Source organism: Chrysochloris asiatica, unplaced genomic scaffold (assembly GCF_000296735.1).
Source record: "Chrysochloris asiatica unplaced genomic scaffold, ChrAsi1.0 scaffold00042, whole genome shotgun sequence".
NCBI classification, from domain to species: Eukaryota; Metazoa; Chordata; class Mammalia; order Afrosoricida; family Chrysochloridae; genus Chrysochloris; species Chrysochloris asiatica.
Genome location: NW_006408560.1, coordinates 13,357,513 through 13,383,610, shown reverse-complemented (window position 1 = coordinate 13,383,610; position 26,098 = coordinate 13,357,513). Strand labels below are relative to the sequence as shown.

Sequence of the window (26,098 nt, the reverse complement as noted above, 5' to 3'; positions counted from 1 at the left end):
TTCTTACCATGTCCAGGACCAGCCAGGCCTTCCACAAAGTTTTAGTGAGCAGAATTGGCAGTCTTCTTCCAGACTGGTCTCCATGGAATTGCTCTTAAAAAACCCTTATCTAGAAATAAGGGGGGTACAGTCCTCCCTTGTTCTCCTGGCAGCTGGAGGTGTGGCCAGTTCCACTATCACCAACACATTGGTCAATGGCACACCCTCCTGCAAAGTCCCTGGCTGTGGTCAGGCATAAGACTCCTTCTGGATGCACAAGAACCCTCCCTGAACTGTGCTACACAAACAGGGAACAGAGAACTATGTATCCACTTCCAGTCTCCATCACATCCACCAGGAGACAGGTGGTGAGTGCCTAAGAACACAGCAATATGCAATCATCAATTAAATATAAATACACTGTCTCAGAGATAACAGCTCAGATGAAGAAACAAGGCAGAATGCCTCAAATAGGTGATCAAAATACAGAGTTAGAAAACACAACACTAGAAATGACATCAGAACTATATGATAAATTTAAAAGAATGCTATTTAGGCACCTTCAACAAATTGACAGAAAGATCAATGAAAGCAAGGAAGAATGAAAGAAAACACTATAAGAACAAACTGACAAAATAAATGAAAACAATTGAACACCATACAAAAGCAGCAATTAGAAAGCCAGAAGATTAATATTAAGACTTCAGAAATAGGTAATACACTGAAAAGACAAAAAAGAATTGAATCAATGGAAGGCTGAATCAGAGCTGGAAGACAAATCTCTCAATACTCATCCTCAAGAGGAACAATGGAAAAAAGAATAAAAAATATGAAGAAAGCCTAAGATTTATATGGGACACCATCACGAAGAATAGCCAGAATTAAAAATAAAAGAACAACAAATAGAGAAAATTGCCCATGAGTTGCTAGAAAAACTTACATAACATCATGAAAGATGAGAGACATTGAAGAAGTTAAACGAACTCCAAGCAGGATAGACCTCCAAAGAAAACCACCAAAACATATTATAACGAAGCTTTTCAAAACCAAAAACAAGGGGAAAATCCTGAGATCAGCTTGGGAAAAATGAAAAGTTACCTACAAAGAAGAACTAATAAGATTAAGTTCTGATTTCTTAGCAGAAATGCCTAAACCATGTAGGCAAGAAGACAACGGGATGACATATATAAAACTCTGAAAGAAAAAAATTGCCAACTAAGGCTCATGTACCTGGAAAAATGGTCCATCAAGTATTGTGGTGAAATTAAGACATTTCTGTATACACAGAAATTAAAAGAATTGGCAAAAATCAGTCTAACCTTACAAAAAATACTCTGGGCTGAGACCCAAAAATAGCAGACAACAATCTCAGACTAAAATGCATGACAATATCACCCAGAACTCAGCCCATATATAGAAGGATTCAAAGTAAAACAAGTAAAAAAAAGACTGAAAATAGAGAACCAGAGGTACCAGTTTGCAACAACAACAACAACAACAGTGAAACATAAAGAAAGGGCATAATGTAGTTGCAGAACTTTCAAAGAAAATAAAGTCATAAACCTAACTGTAACACTAAAATGAGACCAAGCTTTACTCATAGCCCTAGACCATGCCCTAATCCTAACAGTAAGCCTAGTTAAAAGAAGTGTTGTTAGGTGCCATCGAGTCGGTACTGACTCATAGCGACCCTATGCACAGCAGAATGAAACACTGCCCCATCCTGAGCCAACCTCACTACTGTTGCCACGCTTGAGTCCATCATTGCTGCCACTTGGCCAATCCATCTCGTTGGGGGTCTTCCTCTTTTTCTCTGACCCTCCACCTTACCAAACATGATATCCTTCTCCAGTGACTGGTCCCTCCTAACAATATGTCTGAAGTATAAGAGACAAAGTTTGGCCTCTTGGCCTCCTCTGGCTGCACTTCTTCCAAAAATGAAGTGTAGATCTAGCCATAGTCCTAAATTTAACTCCTTACTCCTGTCCACATCCTGCCCACCCCACCCCCCAAGAGAAACACAAAAACAAAAGTAAAACCACTCTACTCTGGTCCTGGTGTGGTGCTGTGGGTTAATGTGCCAGACTGCAAAGCCATTTGCACTGCAAGGTCAGTGATTCAAGCTCACCAGCTACAGGGTCGCTATGGGTTGGAATCGACTCGACGACACTTCACAACAACAACAACCATGGCTCTGTAGGATACATCCCGGACTGCTAACTAAAAGATTGGCAGATCAAACTCACCAGCCTCTCCTTGGAAACCCTATACAAGGTCCCTAATGGTTGGAAGTGACTCTTAACAACTCTTTTGGTCTCAAGGGTTTCCTGGAGAAACTGGAGCAGGGATAGAAGGTAGGAGGGAGAGTGTCTGTGGAGAAGGAAGAAGCAGGGGCCGTAGTTGAGTGGAGAGAGTGGTCTATGGAGTTGGACAGACGTGTTGGCTCCTGGCTTGACCCCTTGCTTCCTCTGTGAGCAAGAACAAGCTAACTGATTTTTTTTTTGTAACTTAACTTTGTTTCTTCATCTGTAAATTGGGGCCAATAAGCATACCCTACTGGCTTGTTGGAACCACATGTGAATAGAGTAGGCCCTCAGTGAGTGTGCCTAGGTGTCGGGGGTTGGGGCTGTATACTCACTTTATATATAGTGAGACACAGATAAAGCACATGTATTTCAGTTTCTCTCCTGCACAACGTAGTGCTGTGAGGAGACTGTGTGAAGTTGAAGATGGTTGGCACCCATAAGTGCCTAAGGGTTGTTGGTGTGTGGCCTGGAGGCTGATGGCATGTACTATAGCCCTACCTCACTCTTTTGGGAGGCCCCAGCTTGCTCCTTCCTACTATAGGTTGGGGAGGTATGGGTGGGCTTTAGTTATGAGAGTACCTCCAACCCTGAGGTATGGATATCCAGGGATTCAGGGAAAGGGATTGTTACCAGGAGATCTACTACATCTTGTTCCAGGTAGACTGTATAGCAGGTAAGGGACAAGTGATATGTCCTCGGTCACAGTGCCCTAAAAGTCTCACTCATGCATTTGCTCGCTTACTCAATAATTCAACTGACAGTATGGGGGCTAGGTGAGGTGCAGTAATGTGTGTGTATATGTGTGTTTTACAACTGACACCATGAGCTCCTGCTGCCAAGGAGTTTATGATGTAGATTAAAAGCAAGAGAAGCAAGACAAGGACAGAGAAACGCTAATACAATACAACTCTAATCCAAGTCCACAACTCATTGGTTGCCAGGAGGTGCAAATGAAGTAGATAGTGAATGCAGGTGAAAAATGTTCCCAGAGAAATACAAATAAAGTGCTAAGGGAATTCAGATTGTTTTTGTTGTTAGGTGCCGTTGAGTCATTTCTGACCCATAGCGACCCTCTCTATAACACAACAAAACACTTCCCGATCTTTTGTCTTCTTCATAAATGCTGGTAGGCTTAAGCTCATTGCTGCTGCCACAGTGCCAATACATCTTGTGGGGGGACGTCTACCTCTTTTTCACTGACCCTAAACATGATGTCCTTCTCCAGGGACATGTCCCTCCTGATAATATGTCCGAAGTATGAGAGAGCAAGTCTAACCATCCTGGCTTCCAAGGAATATTCTGGCTATACTTCTTCCAACACAGATTGGTTTGTTCTTTTGGGTTAAATTCCTCCCCAACACCGTAACTTAAATGCATCAATTCTTCCTTGTTGTTGTTAAGTGCTGTTGAGTTGATTCTGACCCATAGTGACCCTGCATAGGGTTTCCAAGGAGCATCTGGTGAACTTGAACCACCAATCTTGCAGTGCATACCACTGTGCAGTCTGACACATTAGCTCACAGCACCACACCAGGACTCCCAATTCTTCCTTGGTCTTCATTATTCACTGTCCAACTTTTACATGTATATATGAGGCTATTGAAATGGCTTGGGTTAAGCGCACTTCAGTCTGCAAACTGATATCGTTGCTCTTCAACACTTTAAAGAGGTCTTGTGAAGCATTTTTGCCTAATGCAATATATTGTGGAGGGTCAGAGAAAAAGAGGAAGACCCCCAACAAGATGGATTGGCCAAGTGGCAGCATCGATGGACTCAAGCGTGGCAACAGTAGTGACGTTGGTCCAGGATCAGGCAGTGTTTCGTTCTGCTGTGCATAGGGTAGCTATGAATTGGTACCAACTCGATGGCACCTAACAACAACAACTTCCATGAATGTTGATGGTAGATTGGAGCAAAATGAAGTCTTTGACATCTTTAATCAGAAAAGGGAGATGATATCAAATTGGGGAAAGGAGCAGAGGAGGGGAGGACTAGGAAGACTTTGGGAGCAAGCAGACAGTATTTGAGCTGCTCCTTAAATATGAATAGGGTTGGACATGGAGTGATGGGTGGTTGTGAATGGTATTCCAGGCAGGATGGATGGGAAAGAGCATATCTAGGAGTCAGACACACTCAGGTTCAAGCCCACAACTCACTGATTATCTTGAGAAAGTCATCTAGACCTTTCTACACTTCAGTTTATGGGAGTTAGATTGGGAAGGATGGAGTAATAGAACTTCCCTGACTCTCTTTTCATGGTTGCCAGTAGGTGGAAATTAAGTGTGTATGTGGAAGTAGTTGAAAAACTATAAAGTATTGTGTAAACACAGGGATTCTTTTTTATTATTATATCATTGATTGATCCAGTAACATGGCTCCTACATAAGAACAGATGGGCCAATGAACTGTTCAACCCAGAAACTGGCTTTGAGCCAAAACCATCCAGGGTCTGGGGAAGGGCATGGTTGTTCTTCATGGTACTATTTTACTGGAAGGTTGAGGATACCTTTCAAACATCACTGGTTTTCTTAAAAACCCACAGTTCTCTGTCATTGTATCTAAACTCACTCATTGCCTTCCTCCCTCCCTCCACCCAATAAACCTTTAGTGAGTATGTCCATAGCCAGGCACCCTGCTCAGTACTGTCCATACAGAGGCAAATTACATCCCTTCTCTGTGCAGCTCAAGGATCTCACAGCCCAGTAGGGAAGACACTCACGTAAACTATAAATCATAACTCTTCTTAAAATTATTTCCAGTCAGTTCTACCTTTTTGGGGTAACAAATTCCACAGACCACAGAGAGCAGAATTTTAAAGCTGAGTCATCTTAGATATCATCTCTTCTACTTCACTTATTTTACTGATGAGGAAACTGTTGTCATTATTTGTTGTTAAAAGTACTATGACTTCCTCTAATTCACTTCCAAATGACCTCTTCCAGGTTTCAAGTTTAGTTTCATTTGATTAATCTTTATAAAGCATCTATTGTATGTGAGGCTCTGTGCAAGAGCTATAGACACAGCATGAACAAAACACCCTTCTTACCCTTCAAGATGTCATAGTCTAATGGGTGGGGAAGAACATACAAAGAAATAGAAGCATCACTGTTTGATAAACGCAGCGGTAGAGGTTTACACAGCTATTGGAAACACAGGAGGTGGACCCTGATCTGGATTTGGAAGCCCAGGGGAGATGTCTGAAAAAAAGACCTGTGAGCCACATCTTAAAGGGCAAGGAGAAATGTGTTCCATGAAGATGCAGGGGAAGGGCATGTCAGGCACGGGAAGTAATGTAAGCAACAACTTGCAAGTGTGGCTAGCACAATTTAGAGGGGGAATTACAAGAAGTTAGTATTTCTGGGAGGTGCTGAGGAATGAGACTGGAAAAGAAGACGGGGCTAATAGACAGCATGCTTGGTGAGGAGCTGATGTGACTAAAGGTCACCTTTACCTCCCTGGGTTTGCTGTATATATCCTTGTTCACTCTCGTTGCTCTAGCTGAAGTAAGAAACTTTCAACATACTCCCATGACCTTCATCTCTATAGACTGAAGAGTCTAGTTTTTAGTTTTCTTTTTCTGAGAAGTTGCTAAATTGCTGTCCATTCTTCAAGGTCTGTCTCAAATTCCACCACCTTCATGATGCCTCCCTGGACTATCCTCTGCATTCAATGAACTCTACTGTCTCTACTACACTTTGGGATCTCTATCATGGCTCTTTCTCATCCCATGTGAGTATAGCTTGTCTCTCCAGTGAGGCTATAAACTCCTTGAGGGGAAGTTACATGTATTACATAATAGACGCTGAGTAAATACTGGTAAGACTGAATCCTATTGAGTTGAGTTTCAAGATGCATGGAAAGTGCTTGAACTTAGGAGTCAGACAGACCTGGGTTTAATTCTAGTTCTGCCATTTATTAGTGACTGTGGACAAGTGTCTTAATCTCTCTAAAGCCTCAGTTTCTTCATCTATGAAGTGGGTGATTGTCATGTATAGTGGAGCTGTTGTTGTTATGTGCTGTGGAGTTGGTTCTGACTCTTAATGACCCTGTACAGGGTTTCCGAGGCTATAAATCTTTATGGGAGTAGAAAGCTTCATCTTTCTCCCATGGAACAGATGGCAGTTTCAAACTTCTGACCCTAAGGTTTGCAGCCCGATTTGTAACCACTATGCTACCAGAGCTCTATAGTGGAGCTGTTGTTGTTGTTGTTAAGTGCCATCGAGTCAGTTCTGACCCATAGCAAACCTGTATAGGGTTTCCGAGGAGCAGCTGGTGAGCTTGAGCCACCGACCTTGCAGTTCAAATGGCTTTGCATACTGGCACATTAACCCTCAGCGCCACACCAGGAGCTGTAGACATCCAGAAATGCTTGGAAGAGCACTGGGTGTATTGGACAGAATGGAAAATCCAACATGATGGAAAACCCTGTGGTTGATGAACTCCTGGTGGAGTTATTAACCTGGAGGCACTTTACAGTTAGTTACAAAGGCACTTGACCTGAGCCACGTTTTGGAGCTAAGAAAACTGAGGGTTTGAGAGGTTAAGCAACTGGCCCAAGGTCATATAGTAAGCAAGTGGCAAAGCTTGTGATGGTGATAGACAAGGAGAAGAGGAAGTGCTTGGTCAGTCTTTGGAGGAGGGTGAGGTGCCCATCTGTATAGAATGATATGGGATATGCAGCAGTCGTGTGCAGGTGAATGTTTGGGTGTTGCTAGCTCTTGTCAAGTCAGCCCCCATGGGCAATGGAATTGGATTGTTGTGATCCTTAAGTAAATGTCTAGCGGCCAGTAAGTATTCAACACTGACTTTCCAGAGAGAGAGGAAAAAACAACAACAACCCTTGATTTGCAGTGTTTGCCAACTTCTGTTGTGTAAACACGTATACCATAGCTGATTTTAAGCTACCAACACTGAACATGGAGCTGGAAAGAGACACATGCACAGCTGACTTTTTGAGCCAGTACCAGCCAGCTTTCTGATATTCTCTGCTTTCAGCCAAGTTCCATCGGACATCAGCAATGATATCCCTCGTCTTCATGCCAAAAGAATCAACAGATCTGTGTTGGAAGAAGTGTAGCCAGAGTGCTCCTTGGAGGCCAGGATGGACAAACTTTGTCTTTCATACTTCAGACATATTGTTAGGAGGGACCAGTCATTGGAGAAGAATATCATGTTTGGTAAGGTGGAGGGCCAGAGAAAAAGAGGAAGATCCCCAGCGAGATGAATTGGCAAAGTGGAAGCATCAATGGGCTCAAGAGTGGCAACAATTGTGAGGTTGGCCCAGGATCGGGTAGTGTTTTGTTTTGTTGTGCATAGGATCACAATGAGTTGGTACTGACTCAATGGCACCTAACAACAACCCAGTCATACCATGAGGGGCTCAGGACTGCTTTGTGTAGTGGGATAGGATTGTCTTCCTTATGTTGTTGTTTTTGCTAAGTGCCATCGAGTTGGTTCTGACCCATAGTGACTCTTTATAGGGTTTCTGAAAAGCAGCTGGTAAGCTTGAAATGCCAACCTTGCTGTTCAAATTGACTTTGCAGTCCAGCGCATTAATCCACAGCGCCACACCAGGATCCCTTGTGTTTTCTTCATAATGACTTGTATTTAACCCTTTTCCAAAGGCATTAGCTAGAGGAGGAAGCTGAGGATCAGAGAGCAGGTATCTTGCTGTGGCCACAACAGGTGGCAGAGGGAAGCGCTAACCTAGGCAGCTGATGGGAGAGCCCGCGGTCTAACCACAATACTGTCCTCCATCTCAGTCATGACAGGGGTGTGAACTGCCTCAGTGGCATCAGTTGCCAGGCTCCAGTCATTCCCAGATGAACCTCTGTTTCTTGGCTCTGGCATAACTTGGGGTCTCACCCCCAGCAGGACATAATTTAAAAGGCCCCATTTGGACCCAGTCAGCATAGCCAGGTGAACTGGAGGCAGGAAGCTGACCCAGAAAGGTCAGCCAAAGCGGAAGGCAAGACTGGAGGGTGCGGGTGGCACAGAAATTCCTAGGGCTGATGTCTTTCCTTGAAACTTGAATTTTCAGTGCTTAGAAGCTGTCTGCAGCACAGAAAACCAATCCTAAAAACACATTTCTGAGACTCATAACATAGTTGTTTTTAGGTGCCACTGAGTTGCTTGTGACCCTTAGTGATCCTATGCACAACAGAACGAAATACTGCCTGGTCCTGCATGATCCTCACCGTTGTTGTTATGTTTGAGCCCATTTTTAAAAAAATGTTGTATTGTGAATTATGTGATAGTTTACTTGAGAGAACATTAGCTTTACATTCATCCTATCGTATATTGTTTCATTGCTGTCATGGTTACAATCCCCTCCATGCATCATCAACCAACCAAAGGGTATACCCTGCAAGCCTGCTCCCCACCCCCTCCGGTCGGTTGTCTGCACACAGCCCCTCTCTCTCTCTGGGTCTAGAGTCCCCAGCTGGGTCTAGAGTCTCCTCTCTCTACATCATCTCTGCCTTCATCTCTGGTGTCACTGTTTCTCTGGGTAGGATCTCGCACTCTGCTCTTGTCCCTTGATGGTCCCAAGGACCTCCCCTCCTGGATTGCAAAGTCAATCACTCCCCTTCTTTTGCTACAAAACATCTACATTTACATTTTCAGCCCTCACAATTGTATCACAAGAGACCTATCCCCATCTCCTTTCATCAGCCCTGCCCAGAGAGATTGGATACTACTCAGTGGAGATTCTACCTTCCTCAACGCCCTCTGCATCTAGGCTCCCTCTTGAAAGCTTGTAAGCCAGTCACTTCTTGCCTTTGTAGCCCCCGCAAGTTGCCCATTCCTGTCTACTCTGTGTATCGAGGAGGTGGGAATGATCCTTGCTGTAAAGATTTGTTCCCGCTTTTGAGCTACTGCATCTATAGGTGTAGATCAGGTTCATCAAAAGAGTATCAGATTACTCTTTTTTTTCCTCTTCTTTCTTCTTCTAGTTGAGCTTTGATCATCCAGCCATTGAAGCCAGGTCAAATGGGTATTATCTGCAAGTGTGGGTATTCTTGTGCATATGCCCTCTCTTCTTATCAGCTGGATGTAATGCTTCACTCTCCACTTTAGTCCTTTGTGGCTATGTCACTGACTCTGGGCCCAAGAGTCCCCAGGTCTTGCCATACTGCTGGCCAACCAGGACTCCACCCGGGGTTCACAGGAGCCTATTGAATGTTGTAGGGCTTAACTCACAGCTTCATTGCTGTTTTTCCCTCACTTCCCCTTATCTGTGACAAATGTGGTCACTAATCAGAGCACATGTCTGCTTGTGTATTCCCCGTGAGTCTTAGTCTTGGAAGGGGGTTTGCCCTGAGGGGACCCAACCACTTGCCTTGATGTCTCCTGGGCAAACAACTTGCTTGTTCTTGTGGTAATCAGTCAGACTGCTGTTACTGTTTTGTATTTTTCTTGTTGGTCTTTCTTTCAAGAAGTATCTTCTGTTCTTCTAGCTGCTCCAAGCTGGTCTGCTTGTTCTTTCAAGTGGAAATTTCCTACCTCAGAAGATTCTGAATGGGGATCAAGATTCCACCTGTGGTCTTATGTAATGCAGAGGCTCCTCAGGAAGTCTCCTCACTGGGCACTTTGTAGCCCCATTTTAGGTATTCCAATCATTTATAGGCAGAAGACAGACTTACAAGCTTTCAATATTTCTTGTTATTCCTTTCTCTCCTCCTCAAATGTGCATTTTATAATGGTATGTCAGGGAAACCAAGATTCAAAAGACAGCCAAGTATCTTAACATTATTTCCTCCTTTTGCCCATTCCAACCACGTCTCAATCCCTGTATCCCAGAGCCCTGTTGTTCCAAGGTTGTGCATACATCATTATTTACCTCTGTCACACTTAGCCCATGCAAACCTGCCTAATTGTTCTCCCATCTGCCTTGTTCTTCCATTTCTCTCCCCCTTCCTGTGTATTGCCCCCTCCCTAGCACCCAAACTATCCTGTGTCTATTCCCTACCCTGTGCTCCACCTTCCCCTCCCTCCCCTCATCCCACCCACCACATCCTGGTAGCCAGCACTGAGCCCATTTTGCTGCCATTGTATTAATACATCTTGTTGGGGGTCTTCCTCTGTTTTGCTGACTCTCCACTTTACCAAACATGATGTCCTTCTCCAGGGACTGGTCCTTCCTGACAACAGGTCTAAAGAATGAGAAACTAAGTCTCATTATCCTGGCTTCTAAGGAGCATTCTGGCTGTACTTTTTCCAACACAGATTTGTTTGTTTTTTTGACCTGCATGGTACTTTTAATATTCTTCTCCAACACCTTAATTCATTCAAATGCATTGATTCTTCTCTGGTCTTATTTACTCATTGTCCAATTGTCACATGCATATGAGGTGATTGAAAATACTATGGCTTGAGTCAGGTGCATCTTAGTCCTCAAAGTGACATCTTTGCTCTACTTAAAGAGGTCATTTGCAGCATATTTGTTTAATACAATGCATGATTTGATTTCTTGACTGCATTAGTCACATCTGCTGTTCCATGAGTGTTGATTGTGGATAGAAGCAAATTGAAGTCTTTGGCAACTTCAATCTTTTCTCTATTTATTATGATGCTATTTATTGGTCTAGCTGTGAGAATTTACGTTTTCTTTACATTGAGGTTCAAGCCATACTGCAGTCTTTGATTTATAACAATACTATATAGGAAATTATTAGTCTTAAATATGTGATCTGGAGCCTTGAACCAAACAAGTGACTCTGTTTTGGGATGGAAGAGAGGGAGGGGAGTAAAAAAGACATATGGAAGGGGAAGAAAAGAAGGATGTGTTGGAGGGGGTTAGGTGGGTAGGTACTGGCAGGTCTGTAATATCATGGAAAACCCCATAGATACAGAGACCCCAGACATGCTTTTGAGCCCTGATGCCATGACTTGTTAACAGAACCTGCTGCTGTTGAGTTGAATCTGACTCATGCTGACCCCGTAGGACAGAGCAGAACTCTTTCCAAGGCTGTAATTTTATGAAAGCAGACTGACACATTTTTCTGCCAGGAAGTGGCTGGCCAATTCAAATAGCCAACTTTTTGATTAGCAGCGGAACGCTCAACCCCTGTGCCACCAGGCTCCTTCTATGACTTTTAAGTACTGTCAAGTTGGTTCCGACTCATAAAGACCCCATATAGGGTTTCCAAGGAGTGTATGGTGGGTTTGAACCACTGACTTTTCAGTTAGCAGTCCAGGGCTTATTCTACAGTGCCACACTAGGACTTGTAGTAGAGTGAAAATGAACATGTCATTGATAATAACAATAATCAAGATGATCATGCATGAATGATCATAATTTTTCAGGTGTTTAGAGTTGTGGCTTGTATTACATGGAGTGCTTAGCTCTTGATTATCAGAGCTGACAGGGAGTTGCAAACATGGAGACATGGACTCATTGAGGGTGCTCTGATCTCATTTGTGTGACCTGTGCTCCTCCCTGACCTGGCCACTTGCTGCCTAACCTTTCAGGAAAGGTGCTCTAGAAGCTCACTGTGTACAGGTCAATGTGTGCACACATGTACATGTATATATACACACGTACACATAATGTGTAAACATGTGCATGTAGGTATGAATGTGAGCAAACCTTTGTACATGTGTGCATATGGTGTGTATGAGCATATGTGTATGTGTGCATGTGTATGTGGCTCTCCTAACTTTCCTTTTTACCATTCATGAAGGTGCTGGTCAGAGGCCAAAGGGTGATGAGGCAGTAGGAACCAGACAGGAAGATGCCTCCCTCTTAAAGCCCTAGGAATGACCTGGGAATCCCTAACACTCTCTTACTGATCTGATTGCTGCTGCTATTAAAAATGGAAATGAATGCAGATCTGATCCTATTCTTTTGGAAATCCCTCTGCACACAGTGGGAGCTTAATAAATACTTGATGATGACAGTTCTGAACCTGGGAAGCCAGCAGCTGTTCCCAGCTCTGACTTTCAGAGCCCAGTGGTGTAAACCAGGAAGGCAGTAACCACAGGGGTCTTCAGACTTCCTGCCAGAATGATTGGTTATTTTCTCCCAGCTGTCAGGGAAGGGTTTGGGGCCATGATCCACTTCATACGTCTTCCTGGGGGGAGGCCAGTTCTTTTCTGAAGGTTTCTCTTGGACTTCCATCATTTGAGTAATATCCACAAAGCACATGCTAGGTGCTGGAGGCATCACAGAAAGCAAATTGGGAGACAGTATGGGAGCTGTGGGGTCAGACTAGCCTGGGTTCAAATCTTAGCACCACCGTTAATTACAAGCTGGATGACATCTGGTCAGTTATCTGTGCTTGAGCTTTTTTTCTTACAGTTTTCATCTGTAAAGAGGAAAATGATGACATCATTTTCAGGGGGTTGATGTGAGAGTTAGAAATAACAGAGAGGCGTCTGTACACGCATCTGGAGCGCTCAGTGACGGTAGGTGAACTGCTTATCCACCTGGTGTCAGGATGCTTTGGGTGCCCCCTGCTGCTATGACCTTGAAGTTGTTACTCAACACCTCTGAGCATCAGTTTCCGCCTTTGTAAAATGGGAACATGATGTCCACCTCTTAGAGTATGTAAGAGAAAATGCATGACAACCTATCTAGCACGGGTCGTTAATAAATATTTGTCTCTTCTTTTTTCTCCCCGCATCAGAGCGCACAGCTCCCTTCCTCAAGAGGCCCTCTGCCTCACTCTAAACCATACAGCGCGAGCTTAAACCTTTATAGCGGTGGGCTTGCCGGGTGTTGCCATACCTGTCAAAGCAAAGAGGGCAGCTACCTCAGCTCCCTGGCGGAGGAGCAAAAACTACAGCTCCCAGTCCTCGCTGCGCTGTCACAGGGGCTTGGGAGCTGCGGCCAGCAGGATCCGCCTCTGGGGCGGAGCCTATGTAGGGGGCGGAGTTAAGAGGTGGTTGGAGAGTTAAGCCAAGCCAATGAGACCGGCTGCTAATAAGTGGGCTTGGCTTACAATATAACGGTGGCAGGAGGAGGAGAGCAAAGCTATAGAGTCAGCGAAGAGTGAAGCTGAGCCTGGCCTCACACGCTCCTAGAGGACCACCTCCTGAGACAGAGTTCTTTTTTCCTCTCTTCTTCTTTCTCCAAGCTCCCCTCCAGCCCTCCCTCCCTGCCCAGTACAATGCATTCTTGAGTGGCAGCGTTTGGACACCAGGCAATCCCAGAAAATCGAAGCAAGCCAGAGAGAGGATTGGAGCCAAGACTCTGGTGGGGGAGCTTGAATGCCTGGCTTTCTTTGAGGACATCTTTGGAGCGAGGGTGGCTTTGGGGTGGGGGGTTGTGCTGCAGGGAATCCAGCCAGGCCCCAAGATGGACACTTCTGGGCACTTCCATGACTCGGGGGTGGGGGACCTGGATGAAGATCCCAAGTGCCCCTGCCCATCCTCCGGGGATGAGCAGCAACAGCAGCAACAGCAGCAGCAGCAACAGCAACAGCCACAACCATCACCAGCGCCACCAGCAGCCCCCCAGCAGCCCCCTGGACCCCCGCTGCAGCCTCAGCCTCCGCAACTACAACAGCAGCAGCCACTGCATCCACTGTCTCAACTCCAGAGCCAGCCTGTCCACCCCGGCCTGCTGCACTCCTCTCCCACTGCTTTCAGGGCTCCCCCTTCGTACAACTCCACCGCCATCCTCCACCCTTCCTCCAGGCAAGGCAGCCAGCTCAATCTCAATGACCACTTGCTTGGCCACTCTCCAAGTTCCACAGCTACAAGTGGGCCTGGTGGAGGTAGCCGGCACCGGCAGGCCAGCCCACTGGTGCACCGGCGGGATAGCAACCCCTTCACTGAGATCGCCATGAGCTCCTGCAAGTACAGTGGTGGGGTCATGAAGCCCCTCAGCCGCCTCAGCGCCTCACGGAGGAACCTCATCGAGGCAGAGCCTGAGGGCCAGCCCCTCCAGCTCTTCAGTCCCAGCAACCCCCCTGAGATCATCATCTCCTCCCGGGAGGACAACCATGCCCACCAAACCCTACTCCATCACCCCAACGCCACCCACAACCACCAGCATGCCGGCACCACCGCCAGCAGCACCACCTTCCCCAAAGCTAACAAGCGGAAAAACCAAAACATTGGCTATAAGCTGGGACACAGGAGGGCCCTGTTTGAAAAGAGAAAGCGACTGAGTGACTATGCTCTGATTTTTGGGATGTTTGGAATTGTTGTTATGGTGATAGAGACTGAGCTTTCTTGGGGTTTGTACTCAAAGGTAGGGGCTGCGGTTTCTCTTTATACCTCAAACCAAAAGCATATGTAGGTAGTGAGAGAGTGAGAGGATGAAAGAGAGAGAGAGAGAAGAGAGTGAGAAAGGTGGTGGTGGGTAGAGGTGTTTGCTCCATTCTATTGCACACTCTAACTTCCCATGGTTTTCCTTCTTAATCCCTGGAGAATTCATTTCTTGCTTTCTTTCGGGGAGGGGAGGGGGGCATCCCCATCCACTGTGTCTAATTTGCAGACTCTGTGTTAGGGAGGATTAAAGAATCCCTTCTGAGAAATCATTTTTCCTTCTGGCTCACTCGTACTAAAGCATAACCCAGAAGCTTAACGCACCAATTAATTACACTCTGTCTTGATGTGTTTGCCAGTTCCTGAGACTTCCCTCTTCTCCTCCCCTCCCTGCTCCACTCCATTTTCCCGAGAATAAAAAAGAAATAAATGTCTGGGTGGGGGGTGGGGAATCTCAAACCATTTCCCTTCTCTCTATCTGGCTTCCCCATCTCTCTTCCCAAGTTTCTCTTTCCTTCTTCTTTCCCAAGAGACTCCAGGCAAAATATAACAGCACCCGTGGTGACCCAAGTCTCTCTGGGAAGTGTGCGGGAGGGGGGCGGATAGGAGGGAGGGTATGGGGTAAAAATATAGGTGGAGGAAATCAGCGCCCTGTCCCTTAGGAAAGAGGACTCAGAATAAACCTGCTGCTGTCTCGTAAACATCCCCTGACAAAAATGGCTACAGGTGTTACCCGGGTAGAGCAGATGGGCGCTGCCTTGACAGTAGGGGGTGGGGTGCTCCTCTCCGTCGGATGGGATGACAGGCTTGCCTTGTCGGTTGGTCCCCGTCAGCCCGTGTGCTCTTGGCTCAGCCTGGCTCCCCCTCCCACCCCAACTCCTTTTCCCCCTGATAAATAAAGATGAGTGTGTGTGAGTGTGTGAGTGCGGGAGTGTGCGCTCACATGGAGAGCAGGCATGGCAGGAACCAGCTTTGGCAGGGGAGCTGGCCCAAGATTCCAGCCCCCAGATGGAGGAGGGGTTTCCCTCTCTAAGGGGGGCTCAGGAAGCTCGTGCTTCCAAGGATGGGGATTGAGGAAGGTGGGTGTCTGTCTCTGCTCTGTGTGCCAGGGAGCATTCCCGCTGCTGACTAGCAGGCTGGGAGACCTGTGAATCGTTGGACAAGTGGATTCCCACCCCACTCTGCTTTCCACTCCCAATTTGTTGGTGTGTGTGTGTTTCTACTTGTTGCTTGGATTTCTTGATTCAATTGTCATTTTGGGCCAGGGCTGGCCAGGCTGGACAGCGGGGAGCTGGGAGGGGTTCAGCTGTTGGAGGTTTCAAATAGAGCTTGTTTCAGGCAGGGCGCAGCTGCTGCGAGACTGTCACATTCCTTGTTGAAATCCAGCCGCAAAAACCTAGGAGGTGCTGATCGGATTTCCCTCATTCCCAGCCCTGCGCTTTGGCTGGGGATGGATACGGGTGGGGCGGACCTGTCAGACTGCCTGAATAGCCAGAACCAAGACTTTCAGGGTGAGGGTCTCAGGGACCTGACTGTGCTAAGAGGGCTACCCCAGCCTAGGGCAGTGCCTAGAGGCTGCCTTCGTCTAAATAGCTCAATGATTTGAGCCCCCCAGTGAGCAGGAGCGATTGGGGTTTCCCCTGGAAATTGCAGCTCACTTAGTCATTCCCTGTAAAGAGCCTCTGAGCCGAGAGCTCTGCTCATTGCCTTCTCAGAACCGCCTCTCCAGCTGGGCGCTCAGGGAGATGGGGCTGCAAGCCTCATCAGGGATGACAGCCACTCTGGTGGCTGTTACAGTCTGACTCCTTCCAACCATCCTGGGGACTAGGAGCACTGGCTGGGGGAGCCTGATGAGGACACAAGTGCTAGGGGTGGTAGGGGCACTGCTGACACCTGCTTCATTAGTGTTACCCATGATCACGGTTCTTGGGAAAGGACTTTTCCTACAGACTATGGCCAGTGTGCGTTCTGTGCATGTTTGTCTTAGTGTGAGGGGAGGGTCATACAGGGCAGGAAAGGCCCTGGCCTGAGCAGGTGCTTTCTGATATAATACTCAAGAAATGGGACTTTCCCAGGGCTGGGGGTAGTGGACTCTGGTGAACAAAGGGCGAAAAGACCCAAGGTGCTTGACTTCACCCATCTCTAAATTGGTGACCCTCTGACTGATGGCAGCATGCAGGGGTCCTGCCTCAGCTGGTGAGATGATCATGTTTTGTGCACCTTGGGGTTGCTCTTGGCAGATTCATTCTCCACTAATCCATCCCTCCACATTGTGTCATTTATGGAACAAGTGTTTTCTGAGTGCCTTCTAGGTGCCAGACCCCATGAATACAGGAGGGTGCAATGGGATAGCTTTAAAGAATTGGGATGAAATTGAATCCCAGTTCTGCCTCTTTCAAATTTGTGATCTTCAATGCGTCGTGTACTTTTGTGAGCCTGTTCCTTAGCTGTGAAATGGGAACGGGTAACTCTTCTTTCATAAAGTGATTGTGAGCATCAAATAAGATAAGTGGAAGGCTCTCCACATAGTGTCAATGCCAATAAGTGGGGTCTTTTAAAAAAAAAACCCAAAACTTTTGATTGTGAGTTGAGTGAAGTTTTACAGAGCAGACGATCAGTTTTACATTCAGCAAATCATATATTTTACTTCATTACAATGATTGCAATCCCCTCCGTGTACCACCAATTAACAATATTTGACTCTATTTCCTTTAACTCTTACCCTCCTTCCTGTGTCTCCTGTTTTCTTCATCTTTCCTCTGTCAATGTCCCTCTGGTTGTATATTGCCTGCCCATTCACCCATGTTGATATGTGTTTACTCTCCCTCCCCTATACCCTGGAACCATTGGGATCTTTTTTTTTTTTTTTTTTTAAACAACAAACTTTAAATTTTTTTATTTAAAAAAAAATTATTGTGAATTGAGTGAAGGTTTACAGAGCCGAGTATCAGTTTTACGTTCAACAAATCACGCATTTCATTTCATCTTAACGACTGTAATTTCTTCTATTTAATATCACTTATTCCATTTCCTTCCTGTGTTTTCTGTTTCCAGTCTTTTCTTTCTCAACCCTTCTGAATGTTGTCTTTGGGTAAATGCTGCCCCTTTGATCTCAAATGGTTGACCATCCTGTGGTGTGTATAATGTTGCTGGCCCCTCTATGTACTGATCTATTGCTTGGTTGAAATCCAGCTCTGGAGATGAGTTCAGTTCCAGACCTGAGTGTGACCAAAGGCCACAGTCTTGGGGTTCCACCAGTCTCTATTTGACCAGTAAGCCTGATTTATTATAGGATTTTGAGTTTTGTTCCACATTTTCTTGACTAGGGTCTATTTTTATTGTTAAGGTCTCTGGGTGGTGCAAATGGTTAGTCCTGAATTACTAACTTAAAGGTTGATGATTGGAACCCTCCCAGTGGCATCGCAGAAGAAAGGCCTAAAGATATGGTTCTGTAAAGATTACAAGCAGTCATCTTGCTTTGTAACATCTAGGGTTGCCGTGAGTCAAAATCAACTCTGTGGCAACAGGTTTATTTTTATTGTTATTAGTAATGAAGATGAGAAGGAAAGAACTATCTCTTCATCTGTTATCTATCTAATGGGCTCTATGATTAGTTGAACTCTTAATAAGCTGGGAGCTAAGATTGGTGAATGGAGTGCTGTAAGAAAGTACCGGAGTCTGACTAGAGACCACCTTTAAATATGGGGCTGTTGTGGGGTCTGTTCCCCAGTCTCATGGAGGAAATGGACTCTATTTGTGACAAGAGGGTTTAGGTTAGAATGAAAAATCACCATCTGGGAGAACTCAGAGATATTCAGTGGGTCCTTGGGAGGTCTGGGGGACAGTTTCCTTTCCTTTGTGGCCTTCCTGTTTGTTTGTCTTTGGCTGGTAGTCTATTACTGGAGAAGGTTATTTTCTCCCCTTCCCCCACCACCCGCAGGCAGGCCTAACTCTCTCCAGAAGGAACTCGATGGGTCCTGTGAACGTGAAAAGAGAACCAGCAGAGTGAGGAGGTGAGAAATCGGGGCTGAGTGATCCCTGGTTCCCACCTTCACTGGCTGTAGGTGATGACTTGGGAGAGGAAGCTCGGCTGAGACCTGTGAGGTATCAGCCCTAATCAGGGGAGGTGGGGCTCTACGCTCAGGAGACTTAGCTAGCTGTTCATTATTCTGCCCAGTGTCCTGAGGCCCAGTGTCAGAGGAATGCCTGAGATGGCCCTAATGGTATTGGGCTACCCCTGACTGTGTGAAGATTCCAAGTTTTTTTTTTTTTTAAACAATAGGTAGATTAGCTCTCAGAGGGTTTAGATGCTGTGGCAGGTCCAGGTCTACAGTTGAGAAATTTTAGTAAGGCTGTATCTACTATGTCAGCATTAGGACAAAGAAAATATAAGGCACTCTTAAGGTCTACTTGGCATTTTAAATGTTCTTTTACAGCTGGTTTGGGGCACACCCACTTCATTGCCTTAAACTGCCTCTTCTCTGGGTCTATAGAGAATTAGGGTATGTTCTCTCACTCTCACTCTGGTGGTTGCTGAGCTGTCACCTCTTACCAGCTAGCAATCATTCACTGGTGGGCCTTGTTTCTAGGGGCCTCAGGCTCTGGGTCGTCTTAGGGGAGGCTGGAAAGTGCTGTGCACTTTCCTACCATTTTTGCACAACCTCAAACCACTTCCCCACCCCCCGCTAGGCACATCTGGTTCTCTTCCCCCCTTTGCCCCACTCTTGCCCTTCCCACTAACTTCCTGTCCCTCTGCTCCTCCTGCCTGGTCTTGTTGCTGGAGCAACTTCAGGGTAGGGGCAGAGGAGGGAACGTGCTCACTCAGCCACCCTGTTAGCTCCCAGGTGTGGCTTATACCTTGTTATCTTCCTTCTTCAGGCCACCTGATGGGGCTGTAGCCTTTCTGCATGCCCAAGAGAGCCCTGGTCCCTGGTCCTTCATTCTCCCACTTGCTGCTTGTCTTTGTTGACCTCACAGAGATCAATGAGCCTCTCCCCAGCCTCCAGCTCCAATAACTGAATCAGATCATTACCCTCTGCCCTGCCCTAGTCACGGAGAAGGAAGACCACCTTCAATCATCGATCTGTTGTAGGAAGAAGGGAGTGGACTCTGTTCCCCAGTCTTATGGAGGAAACGGACTCTACTCATGACAAGAGGGTTTTGCTAGAATGGAGAATCACCACCCAGGAGAACTTAATGGCCTGGCCTTGGCTGGTGAGTGGGTTTCCTGGTGCTACAGGGGAGATTCTGCTGTGTGGAGGGAAGATGCCACAGAGAACCAGGACCTGCAGTTTCAAGCATGCTGGTAAAATAGGAATAGGACAGATACCTCTTTGGGCCTTCCCTGTGGTCTTGTCTGAGGAGAGAAACGCAGAAGGAGGAAATTCTTTATAAAATGATTTGACTACAGACAGAAGGTAGCAGCCAAAGGCCACCAGGTATATGCTTTATCTTTACAGGCCACATTGTGTGCCTGGTATAGAGGAAGACAAGAGTAGCTCTTCGAACCTGGAAACGATGCCCTTCTTTTGCCCCGGATGGTGGCAACTTTATTTATAACCTTTTGGAAGGTCTGCAAATGAGCCAAGTGTTTGTAATCCACAGAGGGGACAGCTAACTTCTTATATATGCTTATCCTTTGCGTGTCATCACACTATTTATAACTGTCCTGGGGGAACGACTTCATAACACATCCGGACTTCCCTTCCCGACAAGCGGTGCTGTCCGGGTGCTTGGGCACCAGTGTAATTGCTGGGGGCATTTATCTGCAGCACAGGCTAATTAGAGAGCTGGTAGATGGCCTTGCATTTCCTTTACTGTGTTTTCAGGAAGGGGAATTTGTGAGGCTGTGATCAAAAGACATGCTTTAAAAAAAATACAAGGTGAAGAACAACAAAACACAAAGCAGTGAAGCTGAGGCCTGGATAGAAATGTCACAGGGAACAAGAGAGCTTTTGGTTTTGTTGTAGCTATTTGTAAAGCACATTTGGGAGAGAAGATGAGTGTGTGTGTGAGAGAGAGAGCGAGTGAGAGAGGAATTGTGAGGGGGCGGAGGTATATTGATGAAATACTGCTTTACTCAGCTCAGTGGCAGGCAGACCAGCGTGCCCATTCGTAGCTGTTTTTCTTCTCTTTCTTTCAAAACCCCAAAGGGAGTGAGAGAAAGAAGAAAGCCACCTAGTTCTCTTTAAATAATGAGGGTGGGGAATTCTAAGACCTGCTGTTCTCTGGAGCTGGGGGTGGGGGTCGAGGAAAATTCTAGTGCCCTTTTTTCTGTGAGGAAAGTCCGGAGGAGGCCAATGGGTTTTTAGGTGCCTCCTCCTTCCACCCTGTAGTTCCACCTGCAGGAGCTCAGTTGGGATCCAGGAGGAAGGAGGGGAGGTAGGGTGGGGCAGGGACCACACGGCTTCCCCTCTGTGCCCAGTACAGCATCCTGTGCACAAATGCTGTTGAGTGACAGGAGAGGGAAGGCCAGGCCCGTTTGTTGAATGCTGGACCTGTTTTCCACAGAGTCCTGAAGTAGGTGGTGGTCATAACCGTCTTTTGTAGATGAAATCACTGAACCAAGCTGACACACCCTTCCCCTTGCCCGCTGCTGCTGGGTAAATTGTTTATCGTTTTTGATGAGAGAAAAATCAAGGCTTCTGGACTTGAGATCCATGGTGCAGTGTTGGGATGGGAGGAACTTTAGCAAAAGATGGGAAGGAATGGTTGGGAAATTCATGAGAAGATAATGTCTGGTGGGTGGCCAGGGTGAGGAGAACCACCCAGGGTGAGATTGTGGAGAGGCCAATGGTCACCTTTTGTAATCCCTCCCCACCTGCTCTTGGGAAAGCTTTCAGGAGGGTAAATGTGGGGATTACAGAGAATGAGAGCCTGTCACTCAGCCTGGTCTGATCCCATGTGCCTCTGTGGGCTCTTCCTCTAGTCCTGTAGCACCCCCACTGCCACCCACGGAGACCTAACGGCCCCAAACCTGACTGCTGTTTCCACACACAGCTCACTTGCCTCTCTCACTCTCCCTTACTCTTCACTTCGTGTGGGCCCAGTATCTTACATCTTACAAAGCTTTTTCCTGCTGTTGTCCCTCACCTCAACGGTCTCAGGGACTAGTTACATTCAGCCATGTTTCAGAGATGAGAAAAGTGAGCTGCAGAAAGGTTGAGGAACTTACTCCAGGTGCCCACCTCAGGGAAGAGGGTTCTAGAATAAGAGTTCAGGACTTTAATGCAGCGCTTGTTTTCCTGTTCCAAACCCCACCACAAACCTCTGCTGCGATTTGAGTGAGGGGACCTCTGGGGGTGTTTCCATCTCTGATTCCTGAATATTCTTCTTCATCTTTGAGTCCCATTTCCCTACTTCCCTCCTTATGTTTTGCACCACAGGCTTTGCTTAGCACTGTCAGCAGGATTTAATGCTGAAATAGAAATAGACCTGTCTCTGTTTTGAAGGAGTACTGGAGAGGTGCTTCCACCTCTTGCTTCCAGCTTCTTGTGTGACCTTTGTCAAGTCGCCTAACCTCTTTGGGCCTTTGTTTTGCTAAAAATGAGAGTTGAACTCTGATGGTAAACTACCTTCTTGCTTTGAGACTTTGTAATCTGGTTCTGCTGAATAGACATTTATCATGTTCCACTGCCAAGACAAGCTACTTAGAGTCCTCAACCTCACGTTCTTGAGGGGGTGTCAGATGTGCACCCAGGCAACATCATCCAGACTGCACTGTGGGTTGTGGTATGTTACAAGGTACTTGGGGACATCAAAGAAGGAGACTACTGTCATTCAGGCTAGGGAGAGTCCCTGTAAGAGGGGAGGTCTGGGGTGGTCCCAGAAGAACTAGAGGGGGATCTTAGGCAGGTGACATTTCTGACTTTGAGAACATTGGGAACCTGGGCAGAGAGGACAGAGTGTGTAAGAAACAATTGGGCATTTGAGGCACCTTGAAGCTGCTGCTGTGTGGCTTACACAAGGGTAGGCAGGGAAGGAGAGAGAAAACTGGGAAAGTTGATGGGATTGGGTCTCATCCTGGGAGGTTCTGAGCAGGGAGCAAAAACGTTCATTTTCATGCCAAGGATGAGGGCACCATGATGATGGGTTAACACTGGTATCTGTAATTGCCAGGGTCTGAGTTCTTCACACTCAGGCTCTGAAGATTTGGTGGTCTTGTTTTCTCTGAGGTGACCTTACTTTGCACAGGCAGCCTGACATGGTGACTAAGGGCTTGGCCTCTGAAGACTGATGCCTGGGCTTAATTCTGACCCAGTCACATGCCAGTGGTGTGGCCTTAGGAGTTTATTGAACTTGAAGCTTGTTTCCTAAGATTTCAAGAGGAAGTCATAAGCCCTGCTGATAGCATAAGGAGCTCTGGTAGCCTAGCGGTTACTAATCGGGCTGTGAACCGCAAGGTCAGCAGTTCGAAACTAACAGCTGTTTCACAGGAGAAAGATGAGGCTTTCTGCTCCAGTAAAGATTTACAGCCTCGGAAACCCTGTACAGGGTCGCTATGAGTCGGAACTGACTCCACGCACATAACAACAACAACAACACTGAAAGCATGAGGGTGATAGTGGCTTTGTGGTAGAATTCTTGCGTTCTAAGAGGGAGACCCTGGTTCAATTCCTGACAGTGTACCTTATGAGCAGCCACCACGTCAGTGGAGACTTGTGTGTTGCTGTGATACGTAACAGGTTTCAGTGGAGCTTCCAAACTAAGGCATATTAGGAAGAAAAGACTGGTGACCTGCTTCTAGAAGTCACCCAGTAAAAACCCTATGGATCACAACAATCCAAAACCCAGCCTATCATGGGGGTGGTACAGGATCCGACAGTGCTTTATTCTGAGGGCTAACCCGATGGCAGCTAACAACAATAACCTGTAGCATAGCAGCCAGCACAAGGCACATACACACTGAGTCTCAGTATCTGCTAGCAGTTGTTTTTATTAATCACTAGAAGTTGGAGACTGTCACCCTGCCCTGCAAGTGTCTGCAGAGAAGATGGTGCCCTTGCTAGGATAAAGGGCTCTGGGAGAGGTGAGAGCACGTGGAACATGCTTCCTTCCTTATAAAATCAATGGCCTCGCCTTGGAGTGTCACACTTCCCAGTCATGTTTCTAGATAGGCCCCAGTGGTAGATCTGCCCAGTGAGAGGAAGTGGGTGTTTCCGGAAGGCGAGATTGTAGAGGTGGCCTGACCTCTGAGTCTTCTGACCCCCTAGAGCCCAATTATTCCACACTCAGAGTTGGCAGTCTGTGACCCAGGCTAATTAATTGGGTGTGGGCATGTAAATCAGACAGGTGTAGAGAGAACAAAAACAAGCCACAGAGTCAGGCCAGAGGCTGAGGCCTGGAGGAAGGTCAGGCAGAAAGAGGGTGAGAGAGTGGAGCCCCAGGGAGAGAGAAATCACCTGGGGCAGAACCAGGGACCAGAAAAAGAAGGCTGGGGCTTTCCTGATGTGTGTTCATGAGAACACAGCTTTGCTTATAAGTTTTGAGACAGGGGTATCTTTCTTGAGGACCCTAGGATGAAGGCCTAGTAGTCGAGGTTCTTTCTGCCCTATTTTAACTAACTTCAGACACCAGGATGGCCCCAGGCTGGCGTCAAAAGGCACAAAGGGCAGCTGGGTGTAGCAAGACTTGCCTGGCGTGGGAGTCATTCTTTTTTTTTTTTTTTCCCCTACAATTCTTGGTCACAAGGTAACCAGAGTTGTATTCTGAGCAGAACCTTGGTGACACTAAATGAACAACATGCAAATGATGTGTGAAATAATATGCAAATTGGCATCTGTTATTTTGAGTCAGCTTGTTGGGCATCTTTCTTAAAGGACAGACATGGTACTTAGTGTCAAATGAACAGGAGAGCTGGTTTAACGGATGCTCCCTTGTAAGAGCTGAGTGGGCTAGAGACCATCCACAACAGCTCATAGGCACCTGGCCAGCAGACCAGCTTCTACAAGGGCCAGTGGTTTAGTGTTTGACTTTAGGGCACAGATGGAAAGGTCCATAGATGTTGGGTCCTTGCCCAGGGTCACACAGCCAGTAGAGAGGAGGATGCAGATGGGCCACTGAATGGACTTGCTCTAAGCTGAGGAGGTCCTCTTGGGAGGTGGGAAGAGCCTGCATTGGATGCTGATTCTGGTCCAGCCCTTTTCTGCTGGCTCACCTTAAGGCCAGTGGCTCAAGCCCTCTAAGCCTTAGTTTCCCCATTTGTAAGCCTGGTGAGAATTAAATATGCTAATGGTTGAATAAGAGGCTAGCCTGGTGCCTGTCACATCTCAGGCTACCAATAAATGGAGTTCCTTCTAGCGCCTTTGCCTGTGTTTGCACCCGTATGCATCCTTGCAACTTTCTATGAATAGGGATTTTTGCAAAACATTTTCTCCCTTTTAAGAAAATTCTTGATTTTGACAAATGGAGTTTTAGCCATTTCCTTTCTTTTTTGATTTCCAGTGGGTAGGATATTAGCTTGCCTATCCTGTCCCCAGGAGTGAGGTGGCTCTTTAGGATAAACACTGGACTCCGAACCACAAGGTTGGCTGTTTGAGGCCACCAGACTCTCCACAGGAGAAAGATGAGACTTTTCTGCTCTTGCAAAAATTTACAGCCTTGGAAACCCTATCATCATGAGTTGGAACTGACTAGACATGTAACAACAACAATTCTGTGCCCAAATAGCTCCCACATGTGGGAATGCCTGATAGCTGACACGGTTGATGTTTCCTGTCTCCCAAGGTGAGGGCTTGGGGTGGGCATGTTGTTCTGGGTCTGGCTACTACCTTCAGAGGTGTCCAGGAGAGGTCCCTGAGGGCAGCAGTGGTATATCTGACCAAGTATGGCACCCAGCCCCTTGTCAAGAAAGATGGTTCTAGAATGAGAATTGAGGACTCTAGTGCAGTGCATGTTTCTCTCCCACCCCTGTCAGGACCTCCTTCCCCTTCCCCTGTGATGCAGACAGTTCTCCTCCTTGTAGATACTAGAGCTCGGAGACATCACTTGACTTGTTCAAGGCCCTCAACACTGTAAGTGGCAGAGGGGCAGCTGGAACCCAGAACTTCCAGGGATTAATTATTCCTCTCCTCCTTCTCTGAACATATCCTGAGCTGCTGCTGTATGACAGACATTCTTTTAGGTCCTGGGAACGCAAAGGGTCTACTCGAGTCATCTGTGGACATCTCCCTTCAACCAAATGTGTCGCTTTCTGCTGACTCCTTCCCTAAAAGTGTTCAGGCTTTTAACAGACCGGGGTTCAAATCCTGACAGTACTTAACTGCATGGCTGAACACAGCAGCTTCTTGATCCAAACAGTGGTGTTTTAATTCCTCTTGCTGAGGGTGGTGGTTGTGTGCCACTGAGTCGGTTCTGACTCATAGTGACCCTGTTTAGAATTTCTGAGACTGTAAACTTTATTGGAGCAGAAAGCCTCATCTTTCTCCTGCGGAATGGCTGTTAGGTTCAGTGCTGAGGAGGGAGGTGGGTGTTCAAAAGGGTAGTTGCTGAGGGTGGTGGTTGTGTGCCGTGGAGTCAGTTCCAACTCATAGTGACCCTGTACAGGGTTTCCGAGGCTGTAAATCTTTACGGGAGCAGAAAGCCTCATCTTTCTCCTG

At 46.7% G+C, this 26,098-nt stretch overlaps 1 protein-coding gene across 2 annotated transcripts in view; it reads left to right on the top strand.

Moving 5' to 3' along the window:
* The first annotated feature begins 13,584 nt into the window (after nucleotides 1-13,584).
* KCNN3 (potassium intermediate/small conductance calcium-activated channel, subfamily N, member 3) overlaps nucleotides 13,585-26,098 on the top strand; it is a 280,297-nt gene continuing 267,783 nt past the window's right edge. For both annotated transcript variants that reach the window (XM_006861510.1, XM_006861509.1), the window contains exon 1: nucleotides 13,585-14,484. In XM_006861510.1, the coding sequence (XP_006861572.1) occupies nucleotides 13,585-14,484 (900 nt within the window). The remainder of the gene's footprint in view (nucleotides 14,485-26,098) is intronic.